Source organism: Chlorocebus sabaeus, chromosome 26, assembly GCF_047675955.1.
Source record: "Chlorocebus sabaeus isolate Y175 chromosome 26, mChlSab1.0.hap1, whole genome shotgun sequence".
NCBI lineage: Eukaryota > Metazoa > Chordata > Mammalia > Primates > Cercopithecidae > Chlorocebus > Chlorocebus sabaeus.
In genome coordinates this window covers 24,142,895-24,166,312 of record NC_132929.1, presented here as the reverse complement: position 1 = coordinate 24,166,312, position 23,418 = coordinate 24,142,895, and the positions used below count along the sequence as shown (strand labels likewise).

The 23,418-nt window shown below is 38.9% G+C and overlaps 1 protein-coding gene across 1 annotated transcript in view; it reads left to right on the top strand.

The window, feature by feature from the left end:
* Positions 1-23,418, top strand: part of FBN1 (fibrillin 1) — a 239,475-nt gene that overhangs the window by 153,526 nt on the left and 62,531 nt on the right. Inside the window, exons 23-35 of the mRNA XM_008016692.3 lie at positions 705-755; positions 2,396-2,521; positions 4,664-4,891; positions 6,259-6,384; positions 6,511-6,639; positions 7,327-7,452; positions 7,561-7,686; positions 9,253-9,375; positions 10,802-10,927; positions 12,972-13,097; positions 20,978-21,100; positions 21,251-21,373; positions 22,969-23,094. Coding sequence (XP_008014883.2) covers positions 705-755; positions 2,396-2,521; positions 4,664-4,891; positions 6,259-6,384; positions 6,511-6,639; positions 7,327-7,452; positions 7,561-7,686; positions 9,253-9,375; positions 10,802-10,927; positions 12,972-13,097; positions 20,978-21,100; positions 21,251-21,373; positions 22,969-23,094 — 1,659 coding nt within the window. The remainder of the gene's footprint in view (positions 1-704; positions 756-2,395; positions 2,522-4,663; positions 4,892-6,258; positions 6,385-6,510; positions 6,640-7,326; positions 7,453-7,560; positions 7,687-9,252; positions 9,376-10,801; positions 10,928-12,971; positions 13,098-20,977; positions 21,101-21,250; positions 21,374-22,968; positions 23,095-23,418) is intronic.

The following is a 23,418-nucleotide window of genomic DNA, read 5'->3' as shown; positions in this document are numbered from 1 at the left end:
TTTTATGTGATTTTGTTAATTTATTATTTTCTATCTCCACATTGTAATGTGGTTAGTTAGTGTTGCTTCCCTGGAGCACCAGTGCCTACCGGCTCTCTTTGGAACCTTGTGGTTAGGGGTTCTGAGCTTTTTATAGGTACAGATTCTCTTTCAAAAAGCTAATTGATGTAAAGAAACCAGTATTCATGACTAAACTTCAGGAGGATTTCTGGTGAACGTCTAAATCTGTTGGGAATTTGAGGTTTGAGAACCTTGCTCATGGTTTTGCTGATTTACTGTTTAGATATATAAATGTATAAATTTATGTGAATGCTGGAGGGCATGAGATCTCCAAATTATAGACCGAGTTTTCCATATTCATGTTAAAGTAATTCTATAGTGTGATTCCTATTTTCAGGTGAACAGCAAGAGAGAAATCTACCTTCAGTTTCCCTCTTAGCTATCACTTTAACATGATCTATAGGGTACTTCTGTGTCTTTTAGAATATCTTAGTGGAATTGAGCTTTATTTGAGGAGACATTTCATTGTTGTTCTTCCTCACCTATGCAATCTCAGAAACATTTTGTTATCTCATACTTATAGCAACGCAATCTACTTCATGTTCCAGGTCATCTTTCATGTTTCTTATACTATGTCGGAACTGCAGTCTGGATATTGTTATCTCAAATTAATTTTCTGTTTTGTTTTTCATTTTTTATTACAGATCCCATATGTGGTAAAGGGTACTCAAGAATTAAAGGAACACAGTGTGAAGGTATTTCTGATTACTTATAAACCATACATTTTTGTGTGAATAATGAATGTTTGTATTAACTTGGACTGGATAAAGCTGTCATGTAACTTAACAGGGAGAAATATACAGCAGAGAAAAAAAAAATAATGAGAACTACAAAACGGAACAGCTGTTAATTTCACAAGTGTATATATACTATTGCTAGTGTCAGACCGCTATGTCCGAAGGACAGGGTGGGTAGCTTAAAATGTTTTAGGTTGATCACAGTTTAGAGAGACTGCACTTTCACAATGCTGTCAGGAAGAGAAAAACAGGAAGTTTTTGATGAGTCTGTAAAACGTGTGTTTCTTTGGTTTGTCCTGGCATTTTTTGTTTGTTTGTTTGTTTCACAGTCATGGATGATTTAGAAGGACACATTCTGTTTTCTCTTTGTTGAAAGTCTGCACGGAGTTTCTTCAGTTTGCTGCGATTCTTTCTCGTGGAGTTTCAGATAGACATAGGTCATGGTGACTAACACAACCTGACATGACACAGCAGCTGAAAAATTTTAAAAACAGCAATTAGTCCCATATGTGGGATGAAATGAAGCTTTTTCCCTGTTAAAACAAAGAGGCACACTACAACCCCCACCCAAGGTCTTGCTTTCCAAATGATGACTGAATCCTTTGGCCTTTCTCTGGTCCAGACCCGCTGTTATAACTTATCTGACCTCAGCAGCATATTTTGTTGTACAAGTGGCCAAAACAAAACAAAAAACCCAAAAAGGTAGATTCCACCCTCTCCCCATTGATCTCTCTTACAAGGAAAGATTCAGAATACTTTTTCAACATTCCTGGTGTGGAAAGTTATTTCTTCTAAATAGAGACACAGTGTATATGAGTTTCTTAGCTAATGTTCCCCCCGCCTTTTTTTTTTTTTTTTTTTTTTTTTTGGCATTGACAAGTAAGTGCCTTTCTTTTGATTAACTTGGTGGTGAATACTTTTCCAAATTAAGTGCAGAGAACATATTGCTCTCCATTAAGCAAGCTGGGAAGGACTGATACATTTGAGAGAGATGGGATGAATGATGAATGAATGAACATGAGTATCTTTTCATTCTCCTCAGCCCAAGCTGAGACCAAAGCATGGACAGAACAGTCTGAGACCATGGCTGAGTTAGAATTGATTGTACATTGTCTGGTGATTTATCAGCACTTCTTAAAAGACACTCTTCATTGGCCCACATATTCCTTGGTGGGATATTTTTCTATGCTGACCTTCAAGCTGTTTCTTCTTTGCTAGTTTGAAAAATCAGGTTTTTGCTTCTCTACTCATTTCCGGACATCTGGTCTCACAAAGCAAATTATATTGCTGGGAACCTTACCTGAAATGTCCACAGCTACCAGAGCTATCTCCAAGAACTCACACCAGCTGCCTGTCTCTGCAACTCAAAAGTTACTCCCTGAAACCAGTGGAGAAACTCTTACATCTTTAGTAATAGGTGGGCTCATTCTGGTTGCTATTCAGGCACCCTAGAAATTCTACACGAACTATTTGTAGGCAAACTAGTTTTATCAACTTACCAGGTTCAAAATGGGGAATAATTATGACTCCATGAGTAGAACAAGGTAGAATGATATTATAAAGATATATTAACTTTATGCTTTTTTTTTTCTTTTTAGATATAGATGAATGTGAAGTGTTCCCAGGAGTGTGCAAAAATGGCCTGTGTGTTAACACTAGGGGGTCATTCAAGTGTCAGTGTCCCAGTGGAATGACTTTGGATGCCACAGGAAGAATCTGTCTTGGTAAATACTGAGCTCATTATTTTTCTAATAATAATGTACTAAAGATTATTAAAAATGCAGTTAACAAGATATAGCTGAGCACTTAGCTTCAGGTACAGACACACACTCCAAAATTCAGCATGTCGGCTAGGATCCATGGCCGCTCCGTTGACAGTCTTTCAAATAGTAAGGAGCAACTGTAGTTTTTGTTGATATGCAGCTATTCCTTAAATCACTAGCATCACAGTTACTTTTCCAGAACTCTTAAATCGGCCCCATATGCCATGAACTATCAAATACAAGCTGAGTGGTGGAGAAAAGAACAATATTTGCACGTATTTGGAAACTGTAGCCCATGTCTTCTAAGCATATCCTGACATTGGCCAAAAGGACAGGTCCTTGCAGAAACACCTGTGGATATCAGGAGTGAAGATGCCACTCCCCTGAAAAATGAACCTGAGAAAGCCCAGGGCAGGTATCACTGCTAGTCATAGTGGGATACTCTATGCCAACTGTTAGAGCCCAAGTGGGTTCCTCAAGCCAAATTGTCTCACCCCAACCCTAAGAATCCTTAATCCTTAGAACTCTAAGTCCTAAGCCCCTATGGGCTTGTGATAGCAGCAAGTTTGAGATCCCACAGTCATGCATCTAAGGTCTGGCAGACTTATTCTGGTGTTACTACTATGGCTTCTGCGTCTGCCCAGAGTATATCCCTTGGATCGCTGGTCTCTGAGTCCATGACTCTGGAAATGATGCTTACCTGTATTTCGCATCTGAAACCACATTACTCTGAAGTGCAGGCTCAGTGAAGACTACTGTAGGTAGTTTAAAAAGTGGTATACAGTGAAGGATTTTGATCACTTACCAGTTAGAATGAACAAACCTTTAAATATTGAACTTTATAGTTTATAGTATAAATAAATAATATGGAATGGAAGCGGGAATTCAAAGCCAAAAGTATTTTTGTAATTAAGGATGTCAGTTAATGCTCTTCTGAGTCTTAGTTTCTTTGTTTAGGAGGAATCGGTATTTAATGAGAATCTTCTTCTAAGTTCTTCATTAGAAAGATGCTTCAGTGCTTAATTTTGGATTCATTTTAAAATAATTTATCTTAATATGGGCAGCCTGAATATAAAGCTGCCCAGAACACTTCACAAACTTTCTAACGTTAGAGGAAACCCAGGGAGTTAGGTAAATTGTTAATGGCCCCATCGTGAAGGAGAAAGAGAAGGAGGATACATCTCACGTTTCAGTTACACTTCATTACTTTCAGATGTATAATCTCATTTGGGCTTCACAGAACCTTAAGAGAGATGAGTGCAACATCCTATAACAGATGTGGAAATTCAGGTTTAGGACAATTTATTGAGGACAATCCACTGGGTTACAGAACAGGACCGAAATCCAGCTCTTCTGACCTCTGCTTGGCTAGGCTTTCTATTCTTCTTCATAACCCATGAATTTGGGTTTGGGGCTAGAGGGATCCCACATGTATCTTGAAGAATGTGCCCATAAGCACGTGTTGAGGTGAAAGAAATATTTGAGAAGAAAAGTGAATGGCTTTTCTTTGCATTTTTCTCTTCAGTCTCTAGTAAGACAAGAAAGAAATATTTGAGAAGAATAGTGAATGGCTTTTCTTTGCATTTTTCTCTTCAATCTCAAGTAAGACGGTCCTCTTTGCAGAGTTCACCATTCCACCTTTCCAAAAATGAAGTGGGTCTGAGGAAAAGGTGATTGCACTAGGGCAAACATTCTCCAGCAATAAAGAGTACAGATGTCCTTTAGCTGTGGAGGACATGCCAAGACATCATGGCGTGCATGCATCGGTGATAGGAATTTCTGTACAGGAGAAAACATCTCCTGAAAGAGCATCATGGGATCTCTCAGAATACCGTTCCTTATGTAGAAAGGGAACTTTTCAGAAATAGGAAGTACAAACATGGGCTGACAAAGAGAGTCTTTATTAGGTGAGGATACCTACCCCAGAGCCTGGGTTTTTTTTTTTTTTTTTTTTTTTTTTTTTTGAGGAATAAAATTAATTTCAGTCAATAAGTGTACAGCAAATTATTACGTATGCGGTACTTTGCCTAATAAGAGTGTTGGCAGTTTGGGGCAGTGGAAGCCGTGTAGCTCTATTTAACCTCGCTTGGTTCCCTCTGACAGATATCCGCCTGGAAACCTGCTTCCTGAGGTATGAGGACGAGGAGTGCACCCTGCCTATTGCTGGCCGCCATCGCATGGATGCCTGCTGCTGCTCCGTTGGCGCAGCCTGGGGTACTGAGGAATGCGAGGAGTGTCCCATGAGAAATACTCCTGAGTACGAGGAGCTGTGTCCCAGAGGACCCGGATTTGCCACAAAAGAAATTACAAATGGAAAGCCTTTCTTCAAAGGTACAGTGTTATGTTTTCCATGGCCAATTGCCTTCCTTTTTAGACCAACAGGATGCATTTTCATGATCTCAGCACTCTACTTGATCATCCCAGCATGCACTTTTTGCTTTCTGAATTATATAATTATCTTTGTTTAGAAAAGTATGAACTTTTTTTTTTAACTGTTTGGTCCAGGAAGTCCTGGGGGTTAAAATTGTTCTGTATGGAGAGGTAGTTTCTACATGGCCCTCTTAAATGTCGGTTATGTAAATTCAAAGGAACTTTTAATTTGCTTCCAAAGGCTATGGTAATTCATTGCTGAAGAAGGACTTGGTGTTCTGGAGATTTAATCTCCCAGTTCTGTCTCACATGTAGAAATGAACTTGCATATTTCTTAAGTGTTTGGTCTTGTTTTGGAAAAAGGCCCCTGTGTTAGGAAACTCAGGTCACATGTTACATGTATGCAGAGTCTTCTAGTCTACAAGAAACTCTTTAAATTATGTTAATGAGATCTTGAGCTGGACACGGTGGTTCATGCCTATAATCCCAGCACTTTGGGAGGCCAAGGTGGGCAGATTACTTGAGTCCAGGAGTTCAAGACCAGCCTGGGCAACATGGTGAAACCTCATGTCTACAAAAAAAAAAAAAAAAAAGCTAGGCATGGTGGTGCACACCTGTAATCCCTGCTATTCAGGTGGCTGAGGTGCAAGAATTACTTGAATCCAGGAGGTAGAGGTTGCAGTGAACCAAGTACACCACTGCACTCCAGCCTAGATGACAGAGCAGATCCTGTCTGAAAAAAAGAAAGAAAGAAAGAGAGAAAGAGAGAGAGAAAAGAAAGAAAGAAAGAAGACTTAAGATAACATTGAGAAAATATTTCTAAATTGTACAAATTATTGGCAAATAATTTAAATTATAAATTATATCTTTGAAATTTTTTTTTGGCATATCCAAAAAAGCACCAAACAGTATTAAGTGAATATGTCATTCTGCTACACAGTCAATTGATAGCTGTAGGATAATATATTCTAATAATGTTCTATGTGCTTTAAATATAGATACTAGTGGTTTAGAACATATTATCTATTCATTCAGCAAGTAGTGGTTAAATATTCACTATGTATCAGGCAGTGTGCTGGGCCCTAGAAGTCTGAATAGACACATTCTTTGCTGCTTTAACAATGCTTTTTAAAATGTAGAAATTTAAAAGGCTAGAAATGTTTACAAAGTCATATATCTCATGGATCATCACACATTCTTTGAAATGTGTATTGCCAAGACCTTAAATCAAGAACTTCCAACCTTCAGGATTTAAAATGGTGGGCACTGAGACCTCCTGACTGGTTGCTCATCAACTTATTTTGCCCCACATGTTCTTATTCTTGAAGATATCAATGAGTGCAAGATGATTCCCAGCCTCTGCACCCACGGCAAGTGCAGAAACACCATCGGCAGCTTTAAGTGCAGGTGTGACAGCGGCTTTGCTCTGGATTCTGAAGAAAGGAACTGCACAGGTCAGTGAATGAACCTCAAGGGCCAGGAGAGGGGACGTCCTTTAAAACTCTTTATCTTTAACATATTGCCGCAAGAAGTAAGGCTGTCCTGAGACTCATGTGCTTCCACTTGCTGTTTTCGTGCAGACATTGACGAATGCCGCATATCTCCTGACCTCTGTGGCAGAGGCCAGTGTGTGAACACCCCTGGGGACTTCGAATGCAAGTGTGACGAAGGCTATGAAAGTGGATTCATGATGATGAAGAACTGCATGGGTAAGTTTGGAATCATTTGATCAACACAGAAAGAGAAGGATTCCATGAAGCTTTGATGGCTCATAGCCTATGTCCCAGGTTCTTCCTGCTGCCCCAGTGCACTGGGCTCCAGACCAGTGAGTTAGGAATCAGTCTGCAACAGAGGGAGACTGAGGTAGAAAGAATGAGGGAATTCATGCTGTGGGTTTGTGGGTGATGGTGGAGACCAGTTGTGGCTCCTTGAGAAGTGAGTTTAATACCTAGAATGGATACCCAGGGGGAAGAGAGGACAATTGAAACAGAAGCTGTAGTAGAGGTCCCTTTACAGGATGTCTGTCCAACACTTCTAGAATAGGCAATTGATAAGCTCGTTGCTTTAGGTCTGGTTTCCTAGAAACAAAGTTTGAAATGGAGATTCTTGCAAACGTGTTATTTCTTTCTGTGAGCAAGTTCTCTCAGAAGGTGCTTGTCAGGAAGTGAGGAAAGCAGGTTAGTGCAGGAGGAGAAAATAAACCAAGAGTTTGGCTGCATTTTGGCTTTAGTCTGATCCTGCAGGAAGCTCTGGTGTATGAACAGCACCAGAGAGTTGTCCCACCTTGAGACAAGGAGGTCAAGATGGACACCCAGCAACGGGCGGGGGAGGGGGTGCTCTGGTCTGGTAGAGGAGATGAGACCTCCACCTTTCACATGGTCATTTCCATTTCGCAGATATCGATGAGTGTCAGAGAGATCCTCTCCTGTGCCGAGGTGGCGTTTGCCATAACACAGAGGGAAGTTACCGCTGTGAATGCCCGCCTGGCCATCAGCTGTCCCCCAACATCTCTGCGTGTATCGGTAAGGAGGGAGACTTTCACACCATTGACTTGAGGTCAGTTGTTTGAACGACATCGCTGCCGGAGTCGGAAGCTTATGTTTGGGTGTTTGTTCTTATTTTCCCAACAGACATCAATGAGTGTGAGCTGAGTGCGCACCTGTGCCCCAATGGCCGCTGTGTGAACCTCATAGGGAAGTATCAGTGTACCTGCAACCCTGGCTACCATTCAACTCCCGATAGGCTATTTTGTGTTGGTAAGTTCTATATTTTATTTTATTTTATTTCATCTCTTCCTAAAACACTCAGTGTACTCTGAGTTTTGTTTTCATCACTACTTTTACTTATCTTTCTTGTTTCCCTGCAATATTCTTTTTATAGTGGCTCACGATCTTTGGATCTCATCTCCATTGTCTGTTTAAAGAGCCAGTTAAATGAAGGACATAGGATGTTTTAGCTCTAATAAGCATAATTTGACCCATGCCGTTTGGATGGGGAACAGTAGTAGCATGTGCTTTCTCTACGCACACGCATACCAATGCACATTAACAAATGGTAACTGACCACCTGAAATAAACACGGTGAGTGCTGTGGAAAAGACAAAAAAGCTGAGGTGAAATCTCTGCCCTTAGGCGGTTTAGATCGGCTAAAAGATTTCAAAAAATAGCTATTGGAAAGAAGACCATGGAATGTTCATATCTTACACTGCAGTTGAGGCTATGCCTGGCACTCCTTAAAGATGGGTTTTTGTGGGACAAGAATTTTGCTTTGTGGTCAGCCCTCTGTAGGTTTAGTCGTGCTGTGAAGAGTGGCACAGACAGTCCTGTGGCTTTATTGTGCCCCGAGTCAAAGTGAAACTTTGTAGAAACTGCCAGTTTTTGCCTGGTTTGGTGTGTACACCATGTGTAACTGCCAAGTCTCACATGGTTTCCACCCAAAACCATAAATCAGCCCAAATTTTTCTGAAACATGGCCCAGGACAACTCAGAACTTCAACTCAGGTTATTGAAAAAGATTGGAACCTCAGCCAATCAAACTGAATTTCAAGTTTATAAGTGAATCTGTGGCTAAGAGAATTTCATCCACGTGTCTATTATCATAACTGAGATGTGTTCTCCTAGCACCCAATACTTCTGCATTGCAAATGGCACATCATGCGTGGTGCAATTAATTGTTCATCTGTCTCCTGGCCATAGTGTAATCATTTTGAAGGCATGGATTGTGTCTGTCCCATTCATTATTAGATTCTCATCTCTAAGGCATGGATTGTGTCTGTCCCATTCATTATTAGATTCTCATCTCTAGCACATAGTAGGTATGTCATTAATGTTTGTTGAAGGAATCAAACAGTGACTGCCAGTTGCCCTAAAAAGTGCTTTTCCTTCTTTATTTGACCTATGTCTGGAAACTTTTAAAATGTGCCATGCCCATAAACACAGAGGGAGGTGTGTTAACCCATTTTTGTGATACTAGAACATAATATCTGAAACTGGGTAATTTATAATGAACAGAAATTATTAGTTCACAGTTCTGGAGGGTGGGAAATCCAATATCAAGATGCCAGGATTTTGCATGGTCCTTTTTCCTACATTATCCCATGGCAGAGAGCATGAGGGTGAAAGAGAGCAAGAGGGGGCTGAACTTGCTCTTTTATTACAGCACCGATCCCACCATGAGGGTAGAGCCCTCATAGGATGATTACCTCTTTTAAAGGTCCTGCCTCTTCAATAGTGTTACAATGGCAATTAAATTTCAACGTGAGTATTGGAGGGGACAGACATCCAAACTATACCAGAAGATGATTTTATTTTCATTTCTCTTAGACATCGATGAATGCAGCATAATGAATGGTGGTTGTGAAACCTTCTGCACAAACTCTGAAGGCAGCTATGAATGTAGCTGTCAGCCGGGATTTGCACTAATGCCTGACCAGAGATCATGCACCGGTGAGTAGGTTCTAGCCTCATGTTGAATCTGTCAGTAGGTTCCTAGAGTAAAGTAGTTTAGGGCCCAGGCTTTGGAGTCAAGCAGGCTTGAGTTCAAACCCTTGTTTGTCATATATTTTAACTGTATCCTTGATCAAGATACCTAGTATTAGAATCCTCATTTGTAAAATGGAGTTCAAATTGCCTGCATAAAATAGTATTTACGGAGCTTACTATAGTACCTGACACATAGTAAGTGGAATATAAAATACATTTTCCTTCATTGACCAGACTTTTGATGTTTTGGCCTAATTCAGTGCAACTCCAGGTTTATTCCTTGAACCATCAGCAACAGCATCACCTGAGAACTTGTTAAAAAATGTAAAATCTCAGGCCGCATTCCAGATCTACTGTATCACAAACTACTGGGGTAGATCTCAGTAATTTGTGTTTTCACAAGCTCTCCAAATGATTTGTATGCATGCTAAAGTTTGAGAACCAGTGGTCTAATTTACACTTCTTTTTGTATTACCCTGGCTGCAAGAGCTGTGAGCCAGGTAGAGGTGAGAAACAAAGTGGGTAATAACATAGGCTTTGATTTTGGCTTGGCTTAAGAAGAGAATTTGGATTTAGGAACCAAAATTATTTTACTGACCTAGAAAAATGTCCCTTAAAAATCTAGATATAAATTTGGCTATAAAAATTGTTGAAAATAAGGCCAGGCACGGTGGCTCACATCTGTAATCCCAGTACTTTGGGAGGCTGAGGCAGGCAGATCACCTGAGGTTGGGAGTTCAAGACCAGCCTGACCAACATGGTGAAACCCCATTTCTACTAAAAATGCAAAACTAGTTGGATGTGGTGGCACATGCCTGTAATCCCAGCCACTCGGGAGGCTGAGGCAGGAGAATCACTTGAACCCGGGAGGCAGAGGTTGCAGTGAGCCAAGATCATGCCATTGCACTCCAGCCTGGTGACAGAGTGAGACTCCATCTCAAAAAAAAAAAAAAAAAATTGTTGAAAGTAAATACTATTACTAAGAGCATCTAAGTAGGTATGGTTATTTCAAGTGTTTCTTACCTTAAAATATTGCTAAAACACTTGATAGACTTCAGGCATTTATAATTTGACAAGAAGGAAAATAAGATTCATAATGATTTTTGAATGATAAATTAAATGAGATAAAGATTTTAAATAAATAACAGCCTTTTAAGCAGGTGTGGACTTTGCCCTTGAACAGTATATTATAAATATTGAAAATTATTTTTTCCTTTTTTTACCAAGGGTAACCCAAGGGACTAGTTTATGCAAAGCTTCATTTGGATTTGAGTGTTAATAGTCTTATGCTAGTAGGCTAAGTTTATTTGGCTTGGGCCAGTTAATGTTTTCTCCATGAATAATGGAACCAATACCAACAACCTGTGGTTGTTGGTTTTATTCTTTGCAGACATCGATGAGTGTGAAGATAATCCCAATATCTGTGATGGTGGTCAGTGCACAAATATCCCTGGAGAGTACAGGTGCTTGTGTTATGATGGATTCATGGCATCTGAAGACATGAAGACTTGTGTTGGTAAGCAAAGAAGACAGAATGTTTCATGTTGTCTTGTTAGTTATAAGCACTGTTAAATTACATAAAGTTAGTTTGGGTCATTGATAGAAAGATTCCATAGGAAAAGTAAGGCTATTTAGGGGCACAATACACATATTTTAACCAGCATTCCAAAGAGAGCTTTCTTGTGGCTATTAAATGGTACTCTTGTCAGATATGTTATGTGGACTGACTGACCATTCGTCAGCTCCAGATGGACATTTTTTTTATGCCTCTCCATTACTTTTGTCTATTTAACCCTCGTTCTGTTGTGACTAGAGTGTAGGCTTTTTAAATGCTTGACTAAAGGCAAACAAAATTGACCTCTGACAAGAATGCAGTAAACTTTAGAACTGATCTATTTGTTTTGTGTAGTTTCTATTGTTCTGCCTTCAAATTTGATAAACTTTTTTTCTATGATATCTAATCTGACTTTCCTCACATACAGTGTATTTTTCATCTCAGATGTTGTAGTTTTCACCTCTAAAAGTTCGACTTGGGTATTTTTTCATATCTTCTGGGTCTCTGCATAATAAGTTCAATAATTCCTCTAGCTGTTTGAACACACAGAATGCAGTTATAATAACTTTTAGTGTATTTGTCTCCTAATTCTATCATCTGCATTAGTTCTGGGTCATTTGAATAAATTGAATTTCTTCCTTATTTTAGGTCATATTTTCCTGCTTCCTTGAGTGACTGGTAATTTTTGATTTGATGCCAGATATTGTAAATTTTGTCTTGTTGAGTGCTAGATATTTTTGTATTCCTAGAAATATTTTTGAACTTTGTTCTGAGGTATAAATTACTTGGAAACACATAGATCCCTTTCAAAGTCTTGCTTTTAAGCTTTTAAGCTATGCTAGTCTAGGGGGTAATTTTGCTCTGTTAGTGAAGTAAGACCCTTCTGGATATTCTACCCGATTCCCTGTGAATTATGAGGTTTTCCAGTCTGACTAGTGGGAACAGGCACAATTCCAGACCCCCTGTGAACTTTGAGGATTCTTCCCTCTCATTTTCTTGGGTAGTGCTTTCCCCAGCCTTGAGTAATTTGTTTCTTTACATGAATGTGCTGGTCACTACTCATCTGAATGCTCGAGGAAGACTCTTGGCAGGTCTCTGGCATTGCTTTCTTCTGTGTAGCTCTCTCTCCTGTCCTTTACTCTGCCCTATGAACCCTAACTACCTCAGCCTTCCAGATACCCAGATTCATCTCCTCAACTCAGGGACACTGCCTGGTTCCATCTGGTACCCCCTCCTTATGCCATGGAGTTAAAACTCCCCTCTTCAGTAATCTGGGGCAATTGTAGAATTCACCTCGTTTGTTTTCTTTCTCTCAGGGATCACTGTCCTTTGTTGCCTAATGTCCAATGTCTAGAAAACCGTTTTTAAAAGTATCTGTTGTCCACTTTTCGGTTGTTTCATTTGAGAATGCAATTTTAATCCCTGTTATTCTCTCTTGGCCAGAAGCAAGACTCTAGTATTGATTATATTTAAATTTTTATCACATTTATCTTCTGAAAGCCTTTGCTGAAAATTTTGGAAGTCCTAGAAATTAAAATGAATGTCATAAAAAATAAATAATTTTTAATTTGGAAAAGAAGTGAAATCCTTACCTGCTTACACTAAGGCAACCAGTTCATCTATCCTTTCTTTCAAAATATGAAAACTAAATTATTAGCATCATGCAGACTGAATTAAACTTTTCATCCTGCAACAAAGTATGCTGTTCTAAAAAGTTTTCTAGACTGTCACATAAACGAGCTCTCAACTCAGCACGGAGTCCATCCGTTTGTTTGATTAACCTGGCCGGCTGCTTATGGGCCGGATGAAAGCCAGTCTGAATGATGAGCTTGCAATGTAAAGAATGAAGTGCAAATGTAAATTGGCCTCTAAAATTTAACAGTGTTTTTCTGAGTGAGAGCATTTTACCTTTTCTAATTTATTTGTCATAGTTATTTTATCTTAGGGGGAAAGTATGCAATGATATCAAATAGCTACATGTATTAATAATATCTATGTTTTACAGATGTCAATGAGTGTGACCTGAATCCAAATATCTGCCTAAGTGGAACCTGTGAAAACACGAAAGGCTCATTTATCTGCCACTGTGATATGGGCTATTCTGGCAAAAAAGGAAAAACTGGTTGTACAGGTGTGTTTATTCAAGTAGAACAATAAAATATTAAGTAGTTAAGAGATTGGTGTCATAATTATAGATTGATACATGTTTTAAAACTCATACATTTTAACTACATTAAAAAGCATTTTGCATAACATTTTTCATTAATTTAGCTACCACTTCTTTGAAACTTGGTCATCATTTATATTGGATCCAAGTTGAAGGTTTTTTCTTGACCTGTTGGGGGATAAAAGGTGTATTGAATAAATTAACACTGTAAATAACACATTTTTTATGAAGTTAAAAATCACATTTTCATATCAAATTACTGAACATGCTAATTACCAAATATTCATGGTCCTTTACCGAAGCAAGCCTTTTCCAATAACCTCCTTTGCCAACACTTCATTTACATTACAGTTTATAACTGGAATTGCTCTTTAAAGGAACACATCCTACAATTCATATATTTCATCAATTCTCACTAGGAGCACTTTTGATGTGTTAAGTTGTGTTAGTCCCAATGAATCTTCGTTCGTGGGGCTTAGCAAATCTTACGAAGTGATAATGGAACTGTTTGCAGTGTTGTTTGTCTATTACCAATGACACATGAGAAAATGTTTTCACAATATTTGTAGGAGACTATCCTATTAAATGCCAAATGGAAGAAGTTACTCTGTGGTAATGACATTGTGTTCAGTTTATAAGTGTTTAGTTGGTATTTTCAAATATGAGGCACTGACATTAAGTCCATGGAATGGTATGATAAAGTTTTACTCTAGTTACTTATATTAATTTAACAGATTATGGCATATAACATAATTTAAAACATAGTGGAAACCATGGTGAGCTTGAATTAGGTAACTGAATAATTTCTTTATAAATAACAGTCTTTAATTCCAAAAAACAGTTTGGCAAGCTCTTATGACTTAAAACAAACATTAAAATATTTGCAGATTGGCCGTGTGGCAAATGTGCAGCTCCTCCTCTTAATTATGTCAACATATTTCAAGAAAACACCAAAATATATTTATTATTGTTTCAAACTGGCCAATAATACTATTTCACATTTATTGATATGTAGGATAAGGGCAATAATATTATTGTTGGTTCAGAAATAACAGATGCTAGCCAAATTATGAGAAGAAGCATGAAGCTGGAATGTTTTCATTTTCACTATGCTACTCCTTACATGAAGCCTGGCTAGGGGTCCATTCTGATAAATGGCACAGTGTTTAAACTCTCGACTCCCCATGTGGCTTCTTGGTACAAATGGTGCTTAGCTTTGTGTGTCTATGGTTCAAGCTTTATTTTTAGCTTCCATTATAAATATAGGACTTGGTCAGGGATGATGGTCTGGCAGTAGTGAAAAGAAATGTAAGATAGTTCTGTATTACGTTTTAACTAATAAGAGGATAATACCATTGTTTGGCTAAGCTGAGCACATTGAAATTCAACCCAGAGGCAGTGATGCTTAAGAAAGGAGAAGTTGTATGTGTGCCACATTTTCTTAATCCAGTCTGTCACTGATGGACATTTGGGTTGATTCCAAGTCTTTGCTATTGTGAATAGTGCTGCAATAAACATATGTGTGCATGTGTCTTTATAGCAGCATGATTTATAATCCTTTGGGTATATACTCAGTAATGGGATGGCTGGGTCAAATGGTAGCACACCAACATGGCACATGTATACATATGTAACAAACCTGCACATTGTGCATATGTACCCTAGAACTTAAAGTGTAATAATAAAAATAAATAAATAATAAAATAAAACAAAATAAAAAAGAAAGGAGAAGTTAATCTCATGGAACAGCCTTCATTCCCTATAAGAAAGAGGTCTATAGAATTCAGTGCTCCAAATTCTAACTAACTGGGTCATGTGTAGTGGCTGATTATGTTAGGCCTTACCCTGAAGAAAGCTTAAATTTTCATGTTATTTAATATAGTTTTAGGTACATTAGATATAATGTATACAATGCTGTTGGCACAGTGCTGGTCAATAAATAAAAGCTATTGTCAAATTAAATGAAACGTAGACACAGTGTCTAGAGGCCATTTTAATGAAAGCCATTGCTTCTAGTCTTTATCTATTGTCCATTATTTTGTTTCATTTGAGAATGTAACAGTCTAGCAAAAATTTTATGCTACTGTTTACCGATTCATGCTTGAAATCAGTTTAAAGAAGGACAATCTTCCTCTTTATATAGAAAGGCTTGTGTTTTGTAGTTGAATTTGCACAGATACTAAGACCATGATGACAGAGCTGTGCACTACAGTCGCATGAAGTGACACCGGCTTTACATTAAGAACAGCAGCCTGGCCGGGCGTGGTGGCTCAAGCCTGTAATCCCAGCACTTTGGGAGGCCGAGATGGGCGGATCACGAGGTCAGGAGATTGAGACCATCCTGGCTAACACGGTGAAACCCCGTCTCTACTAAAAATACAAAAAACTTGTCAGGCGAGGTGGCGGGCATCTGTAGTCCCAGCTACTCGGGAGGCTGAGGCAGGAGAATGGCGGGAACCCGGGAGGCGGAGCTTGCAGTGAGCTGAGATCCAGCCACTGCACTCCTGCCTGGGTGACAGAGCGAGACTCCGTCTCAAAAAAAAAAAAAAAAAAGAACAGCAGCCTTTGAGTCAATCATATGAACATAGATTTGAAGTCAAAGAAACACTTGAGCTCTTCCTCCAGTTTTAAAAATTACAGCCTAAAATGATTTTCCAGTTTGATAAAATCCAGCTAGCACGTGGGAAGACTTGCCCCTTTGATACCAGAGTAACATGGCATGTGATAGTCTCATCTGAAGGAGTAGTACCCTGAATTGTGTTCTTAGTAAATCCACTCATTCATGATCTTGAACAAATCACCAGGGTGCTCTGCAGTTACTTAAATGTTCTCCTTGGGTGAGTAACAGCCCTGACCTGTGGAAGGACATCACATTTGATTGGAAATGGCTTAACCAAACAGTAAGTTTGGTATACTTGAAAACATGTTTTTAAAAATCTGGGGCAAAATGTTTTTTGAATCCCATGTCACTAAGGCTCTTTTAACTGCTTTTAGTTTAAAATTCGTGTCATTCACAACTTAGAACACCATCAGGTTACCTTGGTGATGGCTTTGTTTATAATGTTCCAGGCAACTAATGTAAGTAGAGATAGGTGTCTTGCCTAATTGGATAAACAAGCAGACAAAAGGAATATGTCTACTTATTTATCTATTTATTTGTTTAGATTATTGCTTAATGAAAAGAATTATGAAAATATGTATGCTATTTCATAAGGAGCAATTTTGTTTCATGAGAACTAAGCAAAAGTCCTCTGGGCTCCATTACAGTTTTGTCTGAATATTTCAGCTCCCTGTCGTTACTGAGTGTTTCCATTTTAACAAATAAACATGTTTTTTCCCCCAATCACTTTAGCAATGTTCAGAATCCACCCACTGACTTACATTCCCAGCCCACACAGATGCTAAGGGTTTCTTTTTACTCCTTAAGCTTTGTTCAGACCGTGGGTATTGCCAAGGGGGAAAGTTCCATTTAATGGAGAGAGAACACATTTGCTTGAAACGTAAAACACAGCTTTTCTATCCTTGGCTTAAGTGGGCTGGATTACAATTTTTCTGTGACTCAATGTAAGGCGTCTGCTGCCTGTTCTACGTAATTAAGGCCCTGCTAGGTGTCATCTTTGATGGGTGGTCCTGGCTTTCACAGGCTAACTTTAAGACCCTGCCTCCCATCACGTGCTTACTTAGTTCATGAATAAAGCAAGCATACCATTAAGTGGAATTAAATCAGACTTGTTTTCAGTTAAAATAGCAGGATTTCTGGGTAGTTCTATATTGGAAACTAGCTGGTTCCTTTCACAAAAGAAATGTCTCTGGTGGGTCTTGGTCCATAGGAGAGAATCATATATTTCAACCACCAACAGTCAGTGAGAATTTGTGTTCATTTCCTTCCAGTTTCTTATCACTGCTAATTTTCCTTCACTGGGTGTCAGCCTTTGAAAATTCCATGGGTGTTCAGTTAATAGTGTTGGCTCAAATTTGGATCCAAATTAAGACATCCAAGTAGCCTTCACGTTTGGCCTCTCCATTCATGGTAACGCCCTCTTCCTCAATGCCTAATCAAGGAGTTTCTGCAGTGCACAGCTCTGCCAGGTTACGATCCAGGAGACGGATGCCCAGATGGCGGGGAGGCAGGTGTTTGTGTGGGTGATACAGTCTCCCCCTGTGTGACTGTAAGAGGAGGCCACAGCAGCCCCGAGCACAAGCCCGTACTTGGATATCAGACTTGCATGGGACATACGCAGAGCCTGTGAGCAGGATCTGCTCACACCGCACCCTTACCCTTCAAGACAGCCATGCAAGAGGACCTTTGAGTCTTTTGACAAAGGTTTGGTGAGGTTGAGAAGGTTGTGGTGTCACCTTTAAATTTGAATTTCTTTGCTTTTCTTGGCTTATGCTATTCTTAATCTTAAAAAAGAATTTTCTGTTTGCAGTGAACTTGTGCAGGAAAGAGAACATTTTTACAGAAAGAGAGATTTTCGGCAAACATATACTATGTTTCCTTCACATTATTGAAGAGTGTTTCAATACAGCATTTTTGTTTGCTTGTTTTCCTTATGGCTCACTTTCCCCTTCTGTTTGCTTTTATGATGAATTACAGTCCAAGTCTGCCATAGAAACAATTAATGAATAATGGTTGGTGCATACATGCACACACACCCACATGCAAAAACCTTCTATTTGGAGATGCTTTTATACTTTATGACCGCTTGAAGTCTCTCCAGTTGTTACATACTGGGAGTGTAAAGCATTGAGATAGTAACTTATACAAATATTCACAAAATGGAGAATTGAATATTGGCCTCTGAGTTAGTCTCTCCTATTACCCAAAAGCCCATGATACACAGCCTCTTGTAAATATAGTTTCTTTTCACCTTGAAAACATTGCCATAAAACTGAAAACACTCTCTTAAATTATAAATTTCTGTTAGCATATTATTGATGATTTTTAAAAGAGACTGTCCTTTAAAAAGAAATGATCATTTTCTTAATTGCAAGATTAAACATGGAAGGTAAAAAGTCATATGAAAATGATAATACTCATAAAATAAGAGTACCTTTGGTCATTAGAAAATTGGAAAGAAAAAGATTACAGAATTACTAGATTAATAGGTTGTGGTCATCTCTGAAAATTATGCTTAGTAGAAGATATTAGTATTTCTATAAGTCACTTAATATTCACCAATATTTTGGGAACTCCATAAAGCAAGGCTTAGAATAAAATCCTGATATGACTAAAGAAATGAGCTCTGCCAGGCACAGTGGCTCACACTTGTAATCCCTGCACTTTGGGAGGCCAAGGTGGGCGGATCACCTGAGGTTAGGAGTTCAAGACCAGCCTGATCAACATGGTGAAAACCCATCTCTACTAAAAATACAAAAAAAAAAAAATAGCTGGCGTGGTGGCAGGCGCCTGTAATCCCAGCTACTAGGGAGGCTGAGGCGGGAGAATTGCTTAAACCCAGGAGCTGGAGGTTGCAGTGAACCGAGATCATACCATTGCACTGCAGCCTGGGTGACAAGAGCAAAACTCCATAAAAGGAAATGAAAGGAAAGGAGAGAGCGGGGGAGGGGAGGGGGCTCAGCTAGGCAGCTGTGGTCCAAGGGAAGGAGTGCCAATCACCAGATGGGGAAACTGAGTTTTAGGAGGTCCTGTCTCTGCCCCTCACTGACTGTGGGGCCCAACTTCTGTGTCCTCTTCTGAGAAACTGAGGATTGAGAGAATTGAATTACAAGTTCTTTCCACTTAGAAAACTCCTTGATTCTATAACATCTGGAGGCTTTGATGCTTATACAGTTGAAGGTTTTTGTGTCCACACAAGATGATTTGTCAGAGATCGTGACAAATATGGGAGAGAAATTTAGGCAGGACTCCACAAAAATGGTAGTTTGTTGCATTACCTCTGAGGGGAGCGATTACCTGAGGCAGAAAGAAGTTTCAACAGTCGTGCTTGGGAGCATCTGTGCTCGTTCTGCGGGGTCTGTTAGGTCAGGTATGGGAAGACATACGTTCTTGAATTGCTGTGCCTACTTAGCACTGTTGTCCCTGAACTGGCCTTCCTCCTCGTTTCCTTGGAATGTACCGTGCCTAATTATTTAGCTGGTTAAAGCTCCCAGTCACCGTCTAAAGCTATGTGCCTCCCTTGACCTGCAGTAATAACCTGATAGGTCCATGTAGCTGCCAAGGTTACACTAAATTCCACCTATGCAATGTGTCATGATTGAAAGGACATTCTTCCAGGCATGCTGCTTCATTTTTATGATCATTAGTGATATTACAAAGTTCTTTTGTAGGAGCAGTCTGTTCTTATTTCATTTTGTGTTTGCTGTAGAAGTTACAAAGAAGCCAAAGATCCCAGGACCATTTCAGAGCCTCAGATGGAACACTTGGCAAATAGCATGTTTGCAAACATTTTCAAATCATTTAATTGGGCTTCATAAGTAAACAAAATGGCAAACATGAATTACTTGCCCAGTTTCTTTTTCACGCCACTATTCAAGTGTTCACTGGAAATTCTTGCAGAGTTTTGTATGGCACAGTTGTTCTTCTTGACCTAAGATTGGTGTTAGATATTGGTTTCCATATAGAGTACCATATTTATGAGTTTTTGTTCTTAGTTAATGACAAAGTTGATTATGAGGGTGATTTATTATAGAATAGGTTCATTTCAGGAAATTTTCACTTAATACTTTATATTCTTTTCTGTAACATATTTATATTAAAGAGTCTATCTTGGCTAAAGTTGACAATGGAATTTTGGAGAATAAAGCATTTTGGAAAATTTGGAGTCTTTTAGTAATGTGACCCTAATCTGGTACTCCTTATATTCTGACAAAATCCCCATTGGATTAACTTGAGTTTTACATGAAATATACAAGAAAGCTAGGCTCTCTAATGTGCTAGGACTCTAAAAAGCTAGGGAAAAGATGTCTTATATACCGCCTTAAGAAACATTTTTTGCGGCCGGGTGCGGTCGCTCAAGCCTGTAATCCCAGCACTTTGGGAGGCCGAGACGGGCGGATCACAAGGTCAGGAGATCGAGACCATCCTGGCTAACCCGGTGAAACCCCGTCTCTACTAAAAATACAAAAAACTAGCCGGGCGAGGTGGCGGGCGCCTGTAGTCCCAGCTACTCCGGAGGCTGAGGCAGGAGAATGGCGTAAACCCGGAAGGCGGAGCTTGCAGTGAGCTGAGATCCAGCCACTGCAGTCCAGGCCGGGCTACAGAGCAAGACTCCGTCTCAAAAAAAAAAAAAAAAAAAAAAAGAAAAAAAAAAAAAAGAAACATTTTTTGCAAATGCTTAAGTTAGCAATACCTAAAGTAAAGCTTTTATAGAAATAAAGCATAATTAAATAACTTAAATTTAAGAATAAAATATATTTTATATATAGAATATAATGCAAAAATTTTCTAACATGGCAACAGGTTTGTATTTTTTGTCTATACAAGATATGAAAATAATGTGCATCATTACTCCATAGTTCACTTACTAAAAATATTAGCAATAGAAAATATATGACAAGGAGTATTAAAACCATAGAAAATTGAGCAACTCATTTTTTATGGTCTTCAGCTGTAAAAGGTCACTTTGCAGTGACTGGAAACTCACATTAAAATATGGAAAATAATTACAGTTAATAGTAGCTAGTACAATCATATTGTTGTATCTTTATAATTTGAAATTTAAAGCTGTTTAATATATGTAGAGTTTATATATGTATGCAAAACCAATCTATACTATACCATGGGAAGTTTGAAGGCAAGTCAACTTTTGAATATTACTTATTTTAAAAACCAAAAGACATTTGTGCTGAGCCTTTTTCTAAATCGCTGCTCATTTTTCCAGACATCAATGAATGTGAAATTGGAGCACACAACTGTGGCAGACATGCTGTATGTACCAACACAGCAGGAAGCTTCAAATGTAGCTGCAGTCCTGGGTGGATTGGAGATGGCATTAAGTGCACTGGTGAGTAGGAAAGTAACAGAGATTGCTTATCAAGGACTGCATAGATTACACATATGAAAATATTAATTCTGTAAAGTTATTTTAATTTGTGTATCATTGGTTTTAAATGCCACACTTTCTGTTAATAATGATATAACCTTTTTCCATAAGATCTGGACGAATGTTCCAATGGAACCCATATGTGCAGCCAGCATGCAGACTGCAAGAATACCATGGGATCTTACCGCTGTCTGTGCAAGGAAGGATACACAGGCGATGGCTTCACTTGTACAGGTATGTTCACACTAGAAACAAACGTGTCGACACTAGTCAGAGAAGCAAGGCATTCCACATTTCGCAGGCTAGCAATTCTTTTCTGAAGACTAGGCCACTTAACAGAAAATATTCATCATTTGACACTAGAGCTCTGTGGGGGAAAAAAAAAAATTGGAACCAGGTCAATTAGGGAGACCTCAAAAGCTTCTCGATAGATACATAGATGGATGGATGGATGGATGGATGGATGGATGGATGGATGGATAGATAGATAGATAGTTTAGGTGCCATTATCACATCATTTACAATGATCTGTGCTCTAACACAAAATGATACCAAAAAAGTCATACCATTCTCCACCTCAAGTCAGCTAGGCCTTATAATATTTACAATTGGCATATATATCATTATATAGCTGTATATAATGATGTCCTTAATTTAAACAAATCATACTTTTTATATGCCTGGCCTTTATGTTTTTTGCCTATTTCTCATCAACGACTTGCTTTCTGTAACCACACAAGGATAAGCTTGCTGTAGGAAGCTATGTAAGGAGAAGGGATTAGATGTTCTAGATTAGAAGAACAGTATATATTTTTCTCCAACAGGCCATCATCATCATCATCATCATCAACATTCCATATTGGTATAAGTAAAAATTTCAAACCTACTATGGAATTCATTCACTTCTGGTTTTGCAATAATATATGAATGATATTTTCTTTTTGGCTCTAATTAATAGTCATAGAATTAACATAAACTGCTATACACATTTAAACATACATGATTAGACTTGTCATTACATAAATAATATGTATACTTACATGTGCATGTATTTACAGACAGCACTTTTTATATCAGAGCTCTGGAGTTAAATAAAATAGTAAGATCCATTGGCCATTAGGTCGCATAGCTGTTCCTATAATTTAAAGCATTAATTTATCCTGAGCGCTTTGTTCATAAAATGTCATTTAAGCACAATAGAGGCTAAGGCCCATTAAGTGATTTACCTGGAATTTATTTTTTTATTCACTGAAAGTTTTATCTCAGAGGAAATCATTTTTGCCTAACTTATTGATGTTTTGTCATCAAAAACCTCCCGTCCTTTTGAGAACATATTCAAATTCCATGTATTAAACATGTGTGGTTTATGTGTTTGATATTTAAATGCCTGTGCTTATCAAGAAAACTAGGTAGAGATTAAGCAGATGAAATTTTTCTTCTCCCCTATGGTTGCCATTCTTTTGCACTTTTGGTGCCCATCTAAGCTAAGCCTGAAACTTGAGAAATAGACACAAACATGATGTGTCATTTCCCGTCATGGGTGTGCCGCCCTCCATGCGGATGACCCTTCTTGAACAGGCCTTGGTTTGAATGATTCCTTCGGCTTATTCATTTTACCTCATTCAGGGTAAATCATTATTCAGGATTCTGAATCAGCCCCATGTAAATTGCATATTCAAGATTAGCCTTCCAAAGAGAAAAATAAATGACTTTAAATGTGTCACATTGAAGTTATGCCAAAACATTGCCACACTGGAAAGTTGTTAGACCTGAGGAATTCGAAAGCCCCTAACCGAGGAAGAGTAACGTGTGTTTCTTTCTGGCTGTAGATCTTGATGAGTGCTCTGAGAATCTGAATCTCTGTGGCAACGGCCAGTGCCTCAATGCCCCAGGAGGATACCGCTGTGAATGCGACATGGGCTTCGTGCCCAGTGCTGACGGGAAAGCCTGTGAAGGTAACTGATGGGGAAGCCGCTGGGAGCCTTGTCGGGCTTGATGAGATTAGGTTATTTAAACATTCCTGATGCTTTTTTTTTTTTTTTTTTAACAGAGGTGTGTTTTAGCTTCATGTCTAAGCTGGTCAGTTCAGTTTGTAGAGGGGTTAGGTTTCCAGCTGACCATTTCTCTTGGTGCATAGAAAACCTCAGCTGACTGGCCACAAGCTGTACATCCAGCCTTGGCCGCATGGTCTGCAAGGGTATACCCATTGGTCAGTGAGGGTAACCAGGTGTGGTTAACTCAGTGCAACCCATTTATCCCTACCGAGGGAGATGCAACCC